At 33.7% G+C, this 15,439-nt stretch overlaps 1 protein-coding gene across 1 annotated transcript; it reads right to left on the bottom strand.

The window, feature by feature from the left end:
• Window positions 1-1,623: 1,623 nt before the first annotated feature.
• Window positions 1,624-14,233, bottom strand: LOC100378568 (dimethylaniline monooxygenase [N-oxide-forming] 2-like). Its single transcript, XM_002734542.1, has 8 exons — window positions 14,116-14,233; window positions 9,062-9,532; window positions 7,470-7,528; window positions 6,800-6,982; window positions 5,814-6,015; window positions 5,372-5,604; window positions 3,110-3,408; window positions 1,624-1,765 (listed from the first exon to the last, which is right to left on the bottom strand). The coding sequence occupies exons 1-8, from the start codon at window positions 14,231-14,233 to the stop codon at window positions 1,624-1,626; spliced, it is 1,707 nt and encodes a 568-aa protein (XP_002734588.1).
• Between the last annotated feature and the right edge of the window lie 1,206 nt (window positions 14,234-15,439).

Raw genomic sequence — 15,439 nt, 5'->3', positions numbered from 1 at the left:
TAGTCCTTCACATTTTTCAGCCTGATGATTTTCAAGTTTTGGAACATAAGGATTATTTAAGAATAATTCTTCATTATCAACAAATACTGTATTTTTATTTAGTTTAGATGTGTACAAACCTTTATAAAACTCTTTTATTTCTTTTCTGATATTTTCTTGGCCATTTATCTCTGTGCCACCTTCTCTGAGCACTCTATTTATCTGACTCTTATTATTATTTTGCTTCCCAATTTGAAAGAAATATTTTGTATTTTTCTCCCCATATTCCATCCAATTGCATCTTGCCCGTATCATCATTCCTTCTACCCTGTGATCATATTCCTGTTGTAATTCTACTTTTACGGTTTCTATTTCAGTTTTTATATTTTCATCTGTGTTGGCATTTAACTCTATTTCCATTTTAGCTAATTTATGTTCTAACTCTACTATTTTAGCCTTACGTTCTTTTGCTCTTTTCTTACTATAAGTCAACGTGGTTTGTTTTATTTTATACTTTATCCAATCCCATTTAGCTTCTGGATCTTTCATATCTGTACCTTCTAGTGACCAATCATCAAATTTTTCCTTTATTAATTCTATATATTCCCCTTCCCTTAACAGACTATTGTTTATCTTCCAATAGGATGGTCCTCTTTTACTTTCCTCCCATTCTAGCTCTAAAGTTATGGCTGAGTGATCTGATAGAAAACATGGTATGATATCAGCCTTATGTATATCTATCTGCAGGTTGTCACTAACTATAAAATAATCTAGTCTACTTTGTATTATTTCAGGTCTAAATCTTCTCCATGTAAAAACTTTTTTATTTGGATTTCTCAATCTCCATATATCTATTAAATCGAAAGTTTCCATTGTATCCTTCACTATCTTACTAGATTCTGTCCAGCCCCTGGGGTTGCCACCTTCCCTATCCATCCCAATATCAAGCACCAGGTTGTGATCTCCTCCCCATATAATTTTAGTTTCTGAATCCGTTACATATTCCTTTAGATGTGTTACAATTTGTTTTATAAAGGTTACATGACTACCTTCCTCGTTAGGGCCGTATGCATTCACTAAGATAAAGTTTTTCTGTTCTATGTTTACATCTATAATCATAAAACGTCCCAAGGGATCCCTACAAATTTTGTTAATGTGATAATCAATATTTCTAAATATGGTTAACACGCCTTTACTATTACTAGTTCCATGTGCAAAGATCACTTGTCCCTTGAGTTGGGATTCCCAGTATTTTGCTGTTGATTCTAAACTATGTGTCTCTTGTAGCATTATAACTTTCGATTTACTTTCAGAAATCCATTTGAACACCTTTTTTCTTTTTTTGTAATAACCAAGGCCACGAACATTTAAGCTCAAAATTTTAACTTTTGGAACCATATACAATAAATGTGTTTAAGTTTGTATCTTAATCCCATTTTCATTAAGAACTTTCCCCATTTAAAAGTTTTAAAAACACAAAGAACGAACAATAACAAAAAACAACTCTTGCCTAAGCCCATGTTTGCTCACAACTATGTGCCTAACGCAAACAATATTGTCATTACTCCCCTTCTCACACATTTAGTGAATGTTTTCTATTTAAACATCTGCTCACTGTTTTAAAAGTTCTCTCACTGTTCTCTTTTAATTCTCTTTGTATCTCTGTCCATTAATGTAGACTGTGCCATTACTGAATCTTACTTTCTCACCTTTTTCATAGGCTTCCTTCATCACCGGGCGCATCGTTTTCTTTTTCTTGAAATCTGCTCCACATAGATCTTCTTTACTAAAAGCATATTTATTAGCATATTAAATTAAAGTCTCAATGCATTTGTGCAAGCAGTTATATAATGAAAAAAGATAAAACTATTATTATGCAAATTATTAGCCAAGCTATTTCTATACCTATCACCGTTTAACACATGTAGGACAGTGAGAGTAAACATGGAAACCTAGTGGATTGTTTCGTCTGTACTACCTTCAGCCTGAAAAGAAAAGCTACTAATGTATTTTATATTCACCAGCTATCTAGTTCTCGCTCTACCATTGAGTCCAGTAGGTTTCTTGTTTGGCTATAAAAGACCATAGCCTGGACAATGGTATCATGTTCTCATTCATATATCGCATAATTGATACTTCTCTTCTATAAATTTATTTATTTATTTATTTATTTATTTATTTATTTATTTATTTATTTATTTATTTATTTATTTATTTATTTATTTATTTATATGTAATGTATATCCTAATTATACTATGTAATAACAATTACACTGAGCAATTATTTTTTTAATTTGTTTCACCCATGGCTAATGGAGATTAGTCACAGAATGTGAAGCTGTCACTGTTTAAATTGACTTCCAAAGTTAGTATTTATATTACTAATGCATTCCCGCATATGAGCTTTGACTTGAACAATCAAAGTAGCCTTTACTTTGAACAAGTAAAAAAATTCATTCAAACAAATACGTTGTCAATTGTATAGCACAGCTGTTCGAGCTGCACAAATCTAGTTATTCATCAATAAATTGAACAATTAAAACTTGTCACTGAATGAAAAAAACAATATTTATTTGTTTTACCAAAAATATTAAAGTTATCATAATAAGAAAATGATAGATGAAATCTAATTTATATAAATTTTAAGTATACATAAAATCAATCACATTGTAAGTTTTTCAAGAAAAAAATGAAAATAGTATTTTTTTACAAAAAAAATTTACTATAAAATAGCAAACTGAAGGTATCTTCATCATTATTTGATGTACATTCACCAAAGCTACCTACCTTGTAATTATGTAAGCGAGAAGACTGTTTTTAAGTAGACATCCCCAAAGTTGAAAACTGATGATAAGACACGTGATGATGAACAATCAGACATGCATACATTTGTGTATAATTAACTTTATCATAATTAATCATAATTTATCATAACTTCATTAATAATTAACTTTAACTTTATCCAATGCTTAATTTTCAGCTACAGTTGATTCTGCAATAAGATATATATTGGAGATATCAGAGGGGTCATAGAGCAAAGTTTGTCACCTTTTAAACTGTTTATTTGTTTCTTGGGCACAACTGTTCAATCCAATTAATTAATTGGCATGCTTTCTCGCGATTAACTAACAGATAAACAAAGCAAAAACCACCTGCAAGAAATAAACTCTGCTTGAAGAGAGACGATTTTTCACTTTTTATAGCATTTGTCGTTTGATTAAGTGGATATTTTGTATTGTCCCAGGTGCTTAAGATGGTCTGCTTAGCCCCATCCCATGTAGCAGGACCCCGAAGACGATACCATGCTCCGATAGCAGGTCCCACGTAATATTCGTAGATAAGTCGTGGGTCTGGAAAGAGTAAGTTCCAGAGAGTGGGTAATGCACCAATATCCCTTGCAATGTCGTCTTGATAAGAAATGCATATAAACTACAAAATATAAACATATCATGTAATCCTGTTATTCATGCAGCAATTGTTGGCTTTCTAACCGCAACAAAATGAAATCAATATATAAGATTACGCATAACCTGGAAAAAATTTACAGACATTTTTTCAAACAGAAAGCATATGAGTACCACATTCAAAAATGGAACACTGAGAATCAAAGCCACAATTCAAAACTTAGAACTTTTTCAAACTACTCCATCAAAAAATTGAAATTTTACCATATATACTTATATTAAAACAATATACAGATATTGGACTACTATCTAAACTATAAACTGGATGCCATCAGAGGCCAAAAATGTAATTAAACCAGAGAAAGTGGACAAAATGCAATGAAATTGAAGATGAGATACATTTAATCATTTCATGTAGACTATTCTAAATGACCAGTTCAAACACCTCAATAAAATTCAGAAGTTTATTCATATAGTCAACACAAACAAAAAACTATTACTAATGAAACTAATTGACTATATTGAAACAGCAATAATAATTAATTAGAAAACAATTCCTTGAATGATTTTATCATCATTAAACTTTTAGTTTAACAAACATTTATACTATAACTACAACTTATACTTTTATTACACTTTTTAACCAAACTAGAAGATTTAATGTATTGTTTCTTCACGACAGTAATAAAGAATTATCTTATCTTCTATATTTTTCGATATTTTTGTTTGACAGTCCATATTGCAGAACAAATCAGATTAACGGTAAGATTTAGACTGGCGCAGTCGGGGCGATTAATTTGTTTTTGTAGTTTAAATAAAATTAAATAAATTGTGAAATGGAGGTGTTAGCGTAAAATCCCTTGTAACTGCGAAATCACCCCGACTGGTTTATTCTGCATGGCCCTCTATCGACACTGCAGGAACCCGTCGATTTTTCAACGGGTAATTATGTTAATGAGTGTTCTAATTGACAATCATCTGAGTCAATCACAGCGTCTCTTCAACTGACCTCTGACCGAGAAGACGTCGGCTGATTGTAGCAGTCGATATTTTTTTAATTCTAGGACTAGTACGATTTACTTTTTTACACATTGTGATGAATTAGAAACGACGACTACGACAAACTCGAATTTCAACGTGCCGCCATGTTGGGTCTGCAGTGTGACCTTGACGTATTTCCGCGCCCACCTCATTATAATATGTGCATCATGAATATTTAATAGCAATGAATTTCCTGCAGAATAAACCAGTCGGGGTGATTTCGCGCTAACACCTCCATTTCGCGATTTTTTAAAATTTTTATTTAAACTACAAAAACAAATTAATCGCCTTGACTGAACTAAAACTGTTGATTTGCAGCAAACACAGATCCGCTTTTAGCAATGCACATTTCAATTTTAAAAATTAAAGATATCATTAGAAAATGAACAAATCAGAGAAAAGGTCCACAAGTAGTACCTATATGTAGAATATCAAGGCAATCGGACTCGAAAATATAACTTTTTTCCAATATTCATCAAAATTATAGAATTGAATATATCATCACGAAATGAACAAATCTGAGAGAGGTCTACCCAAGGTACATATACACCAAGTATCAAATTAATCAGGCTTGTAGTTTTCAAGAAGATTTCATGGCGACAGACGACGACAGACAATCACAGATATATATGATAAGCTCTGCTCGACAAAGTCGACAGCAGAGCTAATACAATTTCACAGATTCAAATGGGAGAAAGAGGTGCAAATCTAAGAAAATTATTTAAAAAATTATGTTTTGATTTGTGTTGGTCTGAGTGGGGGTAATTTTAGTTTTCAAATTTAAAATATACGGACGTATATATCACATATTTAAAAAGTGTGGAACTTGGTAAATTAAAAAAACATATACTGGGTATTGTAAAAATATACAAAACAAAAGCCATATTATCACAAACAGTAATAATCCCGCTACCTTTAATTGCCCACATTTTCAATTCATAACTTACCGGATCATATAATCGCCCAACACGAGGTCGTCTATGAATATCCTTAATCATGGTCTTCATATCAGGAAGATTGAGACGTCCACTTAATAGTCTGGCACTCCAACGTGATTGAAGTTCTAGAACATTAAATGCTGCTGGAATAAACTTTAACAGACTTCCAATTATCATCAGCGTGTTATGTTTCAATCCCAATGGCAGTATGTATCGATAAAGATTCAATTTTTCAGTTTCATCTGAAAAAAATTCAAAAAGAAATATACCATGTTTACTCTATTAGTAAAGTGCATTTCAAATAGATTTATAAATGACTTGTAGCAGAGATCGATGACGTCAAACCAAAAAATGCTTATGGCATAGTTTTCCCCCATATAAAAAGAAATGGAACACTGGAATAAGTAATAACACATTTTTCTGAAACGGTATTCCTGTTTTTGATACTCACCAAAAATTAATGTTTCATCAATAATGGGATACGATATCTCGTATCCGGTAGCCAAGATGATAACATCCACGTCATCAATAACGCTGCCATCCATAAACTCCACACTTGTCTCAGTTATCCTGGCTATTTCTGGCACAACATTCACATGGTTGCAAGCAATACGATCTAGTATTTCATCATTTACCATGATCCCAGCAGATTTCTGCATGACAATAGAAAATATGGTAATTACAAACAGTTTATATTATTTAAGAGCATTCAGTGTTTTCCGAGGACAACAGAGTTGCAACAAGTAATAATGAGTATATTATAGATTGTTTGTATACATAAAAATCTTGTTATAGCGACCTGTTTCTATCTTAAGGGTGTGGTTACTGAGTCTAAAATAGTTTCACACATTTCTGGATTTTAGGTCAATGAGATAATTTTCAATTTTAATTTTAATTTTACATTGTATAAAATGCCTGATAATTTCAAAGTATGGGCAACCTCAAATCTACTACATTCAAATTTGCTATTTTAAAATCTACTACATTCAAATTTGCTATTTTCACATCTACGACATTCAAATTTGTTATGTTCAAATCTACTACATTCAAATTTGCTATGTTCAAATCTACTACATTCAAATTTGCTATGTTCAAATTTACTACATTCAAATTTGCTATGTTCAGATCCACTACATTCAAATTTGTCATGTTCAAATCTACTACATTCAAATTTGCTATGTTCAAATCTACTACATTCAAATTTGCTATGTTCAAATCTACTACATTCAAATTTGCTATGTTCAAATCAACTACATTCAAATCTGCTATGTTCAAATCTACTACATTCAAATTTGCTATGTTCAAATCAACTACATTCAAATCTGCTATGCTCAAATCAACTACATTGAAATCTGCTATGTTCAAAACTACTACATTCAAATGTGCTATGTTCAAACCATCATGTCATCAACAGTAGAATGCAAACATATCACTTACTTGTGTTCTTTGGGCTGATCCAGGGCTGTATATAGTACAATGACTGCTCTTGTCCAGTTTATTGTTACCTACGCATGCTGGCAACATTTGGCGTATTCGTTGTGCAAGAAACATAGTTGTAGGCCAACCATCATTTGCAATACGAGGACAAACAATATAAGGACTACGTACACTTAGATAAACCTACAAAACAATTTAGAAATAGAGGAGAATTACCGCACACTATGTCAGAATAAAAAATAAATAATAAAAAGATTATACTATGAAAAACTATGAATGAATAAATGACTGAATGAATGAATGATTGAATTAATGGACTAACGAATGAATGAATGGACAAACAACCGAACAAACAAACAAATAAATGATTGAATAAATAGATAAATAAAATATGAATATATGACACCAAAAACAAAAATTATTGCTAAATTTTGAATTACTATTTTGGTTAAATTATCTAAAATTTACTTTGTGATTCTAAGAGCTACTATTTTCTAAAACTGTCCTTTCAATGGTGTGATTAGAAATATTTGACTATTTTGAACGACACCCATGCTGTCATTTTTGTCGTTTCAAACCATGCATTTCAAATTATGGTGCGAGTTATTTTATTGAGTGTACTTCTACACTGAGTTACATTTAAGAAAGGAATTGAACATGTTTCACAAACCTTACTACAGTAATTACGCCCCAGTTCACAGCTTACTTCACCGGCTGTATTTGACGCACCTGAAAAATTAATGATAGATCCTGAACCCTAATTTACAAAACTTAACTTTTTAACAGCATACACCACCACAATGTTGATGAACAATAACTAAATATTACATTATTTAACGGAACAAAGACATAAAAATGGAAAATCCATTGGTATGCAAATACTGCGTTGACCAGCTATTTATTGGCATGCACATACTGTGTTAAACAATCATCTATTGGCATGCACATATTGTGTTAAACAGTCAGCCATTGGCATGCACATATTGTGTTAAACAGGCATCTATTGACATGTACATTCTGTGTTAAATAGTCATCTATTGGCATGTACATGCTGTGTTAAACAGTCATCTATTGGCATTCACATACTGTGCTAAACAATCATTCATTGGCATGCACATACTGTGTTAAGCAGTCATGATCTATCGGCTTGCACATACTGTGTTAAACAGTCATCCATTAGCGTGTACATGCTGTGTTAATCAGTCATCTATTAGCATGCACATACTGTGTTCAACAGTCATTCATTTGCATTTACAAGCTGTGTTAAACAGTCATATATTGACGTGCACATACTGTGTTAAACATTCATACATTGGAATACACACACTGCGTTAAACAGTCATCTGTTGGCATGCACATATTGTGTTAAACAGTCATCCATTGACATGTACATGCTGTGTTAAAAAGTCATCTATTGGCATGTACAAACTGTGGTAAACAGTCATCAATTGCCATGCACATACTGTGGTAAACAGTCATCTATTAGCATGTATATGTCATGAGCATGTCAATTACACAAACCTAATAGGCACAAAAATCAACCCTAAACTCGTGTCTACGGTTTACCACATACACCCTACATATATGCACCAAATTGTATTGACATCTAACCGGTAGTCGTTCTTGAGATATCAGTAGAACAACTAATTACTATGCAAATTGAGTAATTAATAATAGATCTCAGTCCAAAACTCAGTTCTGCACATTATCCAGAGCATTGATGGTACTAAATTTCATTAAAATAAACAAGGAGCTTTTTGGCTGAGATAGCCTCACTGTTAGCAATGCATATTTCAATTAGAGAATTGAAGATATCATCACAAAATGAATGAAACTGAGAGACGTAACCCCGAAATACCTGTATGTATGATATCAAAGCAGTCGGACTTGCTGTTTTCATTAAGAAGACGAAAATATCATTTTTTACCAAAAATATTCACCAAATTCGGAGAAACAAAGATATCACGAAATAAACAAATCTATGAGAAGTATACCCAAAGTACATATACACCAAGTATCAAAACAATCAGACTTTTAGTTTTCAAGAAGAAGTTGAACAAGTTATAAGGTAACAAGTTTGCCAACGGGCACTGACGGACAATAACTCATGATAATCAGCTTGATGAAGTCAACAGCGAAGCTAAGAATCAAACATACATCTGTATGCATACACACAAAGACTTCTATTATGAGCTTAATACACAAAGGGTAAGTAAAAAAATTGTTTTCATAAATAAATATCTTAAAAAATTATTTACTCACCAACCACTATGACCCTTTTTCCAATAAAGGGAGCAGGTTGTCTGTAGGCATTTCCATGAATTGTAATTCCTTTAAATTTACCCAGCCCTGAGATAGCAGGAATGTGTGGTTTTCCTAATCCACCGCCGCTACACACCATTATACCATCAAACGTTTCCACTGTGACGTCACCACCACCACTGGCACCGTCCACGTATGAGACATCCCATTGTCCAGTAGTTTCATAATCTTTACACATTTCAACTTTGACAACATTTCTGTTGTAATGGATATACTTGCATAATCCAAAATGATTTGCATAATTGACGAGATATTGAGTAACTGCATCATAGGGCAGATACGCTGGGTCTTCTTTTCGGAGTGGAAAATCAGAGAAACATAATGTTTCCTTTGTGTTATTGGAGATAATACTTTTATAGGCTGCAGAGGACTGACCAGGTCTCAGGTCTTCGGTGTAGTACCAAACTCCTCCTGGGGGAGAAACTCAAGGGGTGAGTTGCTGCATTTATTTTGGATACTGTTTTCTTTTGTATTTGAATAACAAAATACTTAACATATGGTAATATGTCAGGTCACATGACCTATACGTCCTCTGCTACGATAGTATGCAAATATACATACTGCATTCTGGGTATATTTATGTACCAGATTTGCTCTGTTAGACCTCAGACAAGTATTACTAGTCTGAAGTTAGACCCTATATTCGGGGTGAACAGTTTCAAAAGTGAATATTCGTGGTGTATTTTAAGTCTAATCGGACCGGAAGTGGGAATTTGTTAGTACTCTAAACATCCAAACATATTCTAGTATGAGGTAGTAACAACTTGTCAATAATTATGGGATTATTTGTAAGCATAAGATTGTTGTGTGAACTTCGTTCATTAATGGAATACTGTGCGATGACGCTATTTTCAGGGCCTAACTGATTCAGACTCCTATATTGACTATGTCCCGGGCTGTTTACTAGTACCAACCTACTTACTTGTCAGTGTCTGACTGTTATATACAGCCCAGAACACGTCAGAATAGTAAAAAAAGTCCGCAAATGTCAGTTGCCCGTGCCATGAGAGCCGGCCACAGAACCAAAACAATCTGTCAGCCTTCGGTATGATTTTACATTGCATAGAAATGAACACTAAATGCAGCTATCCCCGGCCGGTCAGCAATAGAATCATCAATCTTCATGAGTGACGTAACTGGTATTTCCACTTATTTGCTTAGTGATCCGTACGTGAATGTTGTCAAGTTTGAGTGTGTTTTGACGTACAGCGACGTGAACATTATTGCTACAATTTTGAGCTTTAACATGTTACAAAGTACGTGACATATGTAATTATATGCACCAATGATACACCTTAAGGTAGAGATGCAGGTTCGTGGGCACTTGGGAGTGAAATATTTTTTTTTTTTGCTTTTTATTATCCAAACAGTCTTGGCTATAGACTGTTAAAATTTTGTAGAATTGTGAACATACTCAAAAAACGATCTTTAAATATAGATAGCAGGTGCAAACATTCTCTCTTTTGAATACTTAGAAAGATTTAGCAAGGCTGTACATAAATAATAAAAAAGAAACATGGTGAAAAAAAGAAATGACGGGATCTCCATATTATGCACTATATTTAACTTTTAACAAAACGATAATACATTTAAATTTGGAACTGTTACAGCCATTTTAATTATGAGCATTAGCAAACTTCTTACCGAGTGAAGTGTTATGCAAATTAGCAATTATCTCAGCTTCTTTTTAGTGCACTTCCCAGAACTTTAAAAAAAATAGCTCCTAGACGCTTTGGCCTTGTGTTTTGAAATTTTCACAAATGATTGACAATGTGTTTATCTTCAAAACGCCGTCGGACATTGTTTTTGGTTGAACAGTGTTACAACAATCGTACAGACAACTAGCCTGGGTATTAATTTATGCATAAACTTGGAGTAGTGAAATTTGAGCTGCTGCCCTGCAAAATTGACAAATGGTAGACAGTTTTCAAGACGGCACTTTCTTCATAGTAAACAGATGTACCCATAAACCAATTTTGACAGAAAACAGAGACATGGTTTAGAAGCTAATTTTTTAAAAATCACTTTTGACCAACAAAGCAAATTTTTGTGCATATTTCAAACTACAGTGTCCATAAAAAAATACTAACAAAATATTAAAATTCATACAATAAGCTTTCCGAAAATATATAGTTTTGTGGACAAGGGAGGTCATCTTGGTTTCCTAATTAACTAATTAAAATACCTGTCAGATAAATTGCATCTCTACCTTAATGAGAATTAATGATATTTACGAAAATATTTGTTCACAATTTTATAAAATGGCATGAAAATTCCCATCATCTATGCAAATTCACATAATTTTGTTTACTTTGTACGTGTACTATGATTGCATATTTTATTACATAAACACTCAAAATATTTATGATATAACCTGGACAAAAGATTTATTTATTATTATTCCATGCCATGAGACATTTCCCCTATCTGTGTTACTTCATATTTTAGTATAAGGTAGTAAGAATGCGTATACGTTAACTGGGATATATATATCCAAGCTAGTTTCTACTGCAGCCTCTTATATTACTTGACAATAGTCTACAAATATTTTGTAAGTTAACAAATTGGTATACGTTAACTCGGATGTAACAGAAGTAAGTGAAAGTTTCATCCCAGTAAGTAAAAGAACTAAATGTTTTAATTGGTCGTAAAAGGGCTGGAGGAGACGACTTAACGCTTACCAGATATGTCGCGATTTAATAAAATTAAGAAATTTCAATATAAAATATTCCATCGCTGAGAATGATGGGTGTACTTTACGGTTAGTGTTTGTTACGAAAATATTTGTTCACTATTTTATAAAATGGCTTTGTAATTCCCATCACCAAATATATATAATGCACATCATGTTACTACCGGTAATCCAACATCACTCTCGATAATTTTGTTTACTCTGTGTGTGTACTATGGTTGCATTTGAAGTTTTTATCATTTTAATGGTTTGCATATTTACCGGTAGTACATAAAGGTACACTTTACAAAAATACCCATGATATATTAATTATATAATCCATTATACAACCTGGACAAAAGAAAATCTTATTTTTCTTGATATAATGATATATATTATGCGGAAATCCTAGTAAATGAGATTTAAAAAAAAAGGATTGTCACTTGCCCATTAATGTTGTAAGTTGATGATACCTTCAGGTCCTACCTGTTATCCAGAGTATCATGTTGACTATGCGCCGGATCGTTTACTTACTGATCAGTGTAAAATTTGACCGAGAAAAAGTTGGAATAGTAACAAAAAAAATAAAAGTTAGTTGCCCATGTCAAGAAAGCTTACAGAATCAAAATAGTCTGTCAGCTGTTGATGTCCATACCAGCGATATTTTACACATAGAAATTGAGAATTACAATAGCATAGAAATGAAGAATACGAACAGCTATTCCGGTCATCAGGCCATCAATCGAATCATCAGTCTTCATGATTGATTTAAATAGACCCTCTGTCTATGATTTAACTGATATTTCCATTCATATGGTTAGTTGTCAGAGACTGGATGTTGTCAAGTTCGAGAGTGCGTTTTACATACGGCGACGTCAACATTATCGATTACATCACAGTCCCTCAACACTGTGATTACATTAAAAAAGGAAGTGCCATTGTAACTTGAGAGAGTAGAGGACTTTTTATACTGGAGACGTTCCAGTACGGATCCGGGGTTGTTCGATTGGCATATCATTTTTTTTTTATTTGAATAGGGCATGTTCTATATATGTACCAAAATAACAACGTTGCCATGTTTCTAGGCATACAACGAACTTGAAACAAAAGAAATCGTTCGATCCAAACGACATACGTCCTTGGAAATCAAGTCTTATGGCCCTGGTGTTTCCGAGCAAAAATACCAGCGAAGATTCCCGGAGAACCAATATTAATGCTGTATTTCACTTTGATGTTGGAATTGGTGACAAAGGTCTTAACAAATTTTGGGGAATCCGAAAACGTAACTTACTACACGTGAATTTCACGACGAAGTTTTAAACGTTCTGGTTATCTCCGTGAGACAGTAGCCTTTGAAACAAAATTGAGGGACTTTAAAAACGCAATGTATGGCACGACAAAAACTGAATGGAATGGAATGGTGAATGGAAATCAGTTGATTTGTGGGTGTCACAATAAGCGAGGGAGCAAATGGTTTTTACGCTACGAAAAAATGCTGACCTTGAACGTACGTTTTGGACTTTAGTACAACGTAATTTTTGTTTGATTACCTAAGGTTTTTAGGTTCATGTGCTGCAAGTTACAGAGCACATACCAAAGCGGCCGTCCCTCAGCAAATAATGAAGCAAAGGAATTTTCGATGTCGAAATCGCGAAACTCGCCCTTTTTACGCAAACTGGGAAGTTCGAATTACTAAACGAGGTACAGGACGACGAAGCTTAGATATCCAAGAACCAACACATACAAAAAAATTATCTCAAAAGTGAATATTTGTTATGTATTTTACCTCTAACTGGACCGGAAGTGAGATTTTGTTAGTAATCTAAATATCCAAATATATTTTAATATAAGGTAGTAATCAAAAAATCTGACGTGGCGTCTCTGAAAAATGACGACAGACGAACGGACACACGAACGGAACCCAAAACATAAGTCCCTGTTTCGAACTACGTCTGACGGCCACTAAAAAGTTTGTTTCTGGTCAAATTGTTTTTGTCCCCTAGATTATTTGTCGCTGCCGAAATTTTGCAGGTTTACTCAATATGTCAATAGAGGGTGCTGTGCTAAAATAAGTGCAGAAAAGTTCAGCCTGTACCACTGACTTTTTAGGGCTTATGGCAACAAAATTATCGTAAAGTTGAATATGGTCATTATCCGGTGTTATTGTAAAGTTGGAGATTACTTCACTATTTAAAATTTGTCTTGCCATAAAAGACTCCTCGATTACCGTACAAGGGACGCGGCAATATTAACATGGAAGTGGTTGGTAAATAACAAAGTTAATAAGTATCAGAAGCTTTCCAGGAACCTATGGCAGACATACCGAGCTGATCGTCTCGTTCAAAGCAGACTGGTTGCAGATCTTCTTCCAAACAACTTTTGATCGCAGTCAATCCCGACACTCCTGCACCAATAACTAGAATACGCTTTCTTTCTGTCATTGTAAAGATTGTAAATTCGTTAAATTCGATCCAAATCACGGGATCCAAACACGAACAGTTCGGACTCTTTAATAAATAACCTATACGCGTTTTTTAATGCGCATGCTTCATAACCGCCCCCAACGTTCGCACATGACAAAGAATGGCGGGTATTTCGACCTATCAAAAATGACGCATATTTTATTTATAACAATATTTTGTTTCAAAAGTACTACTTTATTTATTTTTTTGCTATAGCCTGTTACATGTTTTACCCGGTAATAATTTAATAAGCATTTTTTAAACAATTTACATAAGAAACCATATAAATGCATTATTCAATGGAAAAATTGCATTCCCCAGAATATTCGCGACAATCAGATACCAATACAAGTACAATTCTTGTTGCAAGATGGACTTGAAATAAACATAATTACGCATTCTGCTGGATTGTTGGCTTGCTGTAGACTATTCCTGTATTAAACAGTCCGGTAATCTTGTTTGAAAACAAATTAAAACATGTTGGTATCTCCCACGGGAACATGTTTCTCCAATTACCCGTACTTGAAAAATACCCCAAATTTTTCCCAAATAATCCTTCCTGTTGAATCTAGCTTACTCAGCAAATATTAACCAGATTTGTGGTGATCAGTGAATAGCGCCATCTTTTGTTCACGTGCGAGCATGTTTGATGAATAAAGAGAGGAGTTGCGTTAACTTGACGCTTTGTGTTGTACGCGTTTCGTCAGTGTCTCACGAATGTGTAGATTTCTGCGTCAAACCTATTGTGGACGGTCCCGAATTAGGATTTTCTGACAGAGCATGACTTTGAGCGTCGTTTAATACCATAAACGATCGAATTGAACGATAACTCACGAAACGCGAGCGATGCTTTTAAGAATCTGACCAAATGTCCGGCCAAATGTTCACCACGCCGATAAATTGCGTCCATGGAATAGACACAGAAGACGGTCCGCGGGTCGTTTGCGAATTTACCGCTTGTTTATCTCAATGAGCATAGGTGTGCGTCGAACATTGAATCACCAACAAGTTAGTGTTGATGTGACTTAATAACTAATTCTCGCACGATTTAATCATAAACAATTGCTCTTACTTAGTATATGGGACTACGCCAAAACAGATGGTTTTATGGTGATAACTAAATATTCTGATAGCAAAAAAGAATTATTCAGAATTTATATGATGCCTGCGACAGTGTGTGGAACA

Source organism: Saccoglossus kowalevskii, chromosome 17 (assembly GCF_978046115.1).
Source record: "Saccoglossus kowalevskii chromosome 17, keSacKowa6.1, whole genome shotgun sequence".
Classification (NCBI taxonomy): Eukaryota; Metazoa; Hemichordata; class Enteropneusta; family Harrimaniidae; genus Saccoglossus; species Saccoglossus kowalevskii.
This window is presented reverse-complemented; position numbering and strand designations above follow the sequence as displayed.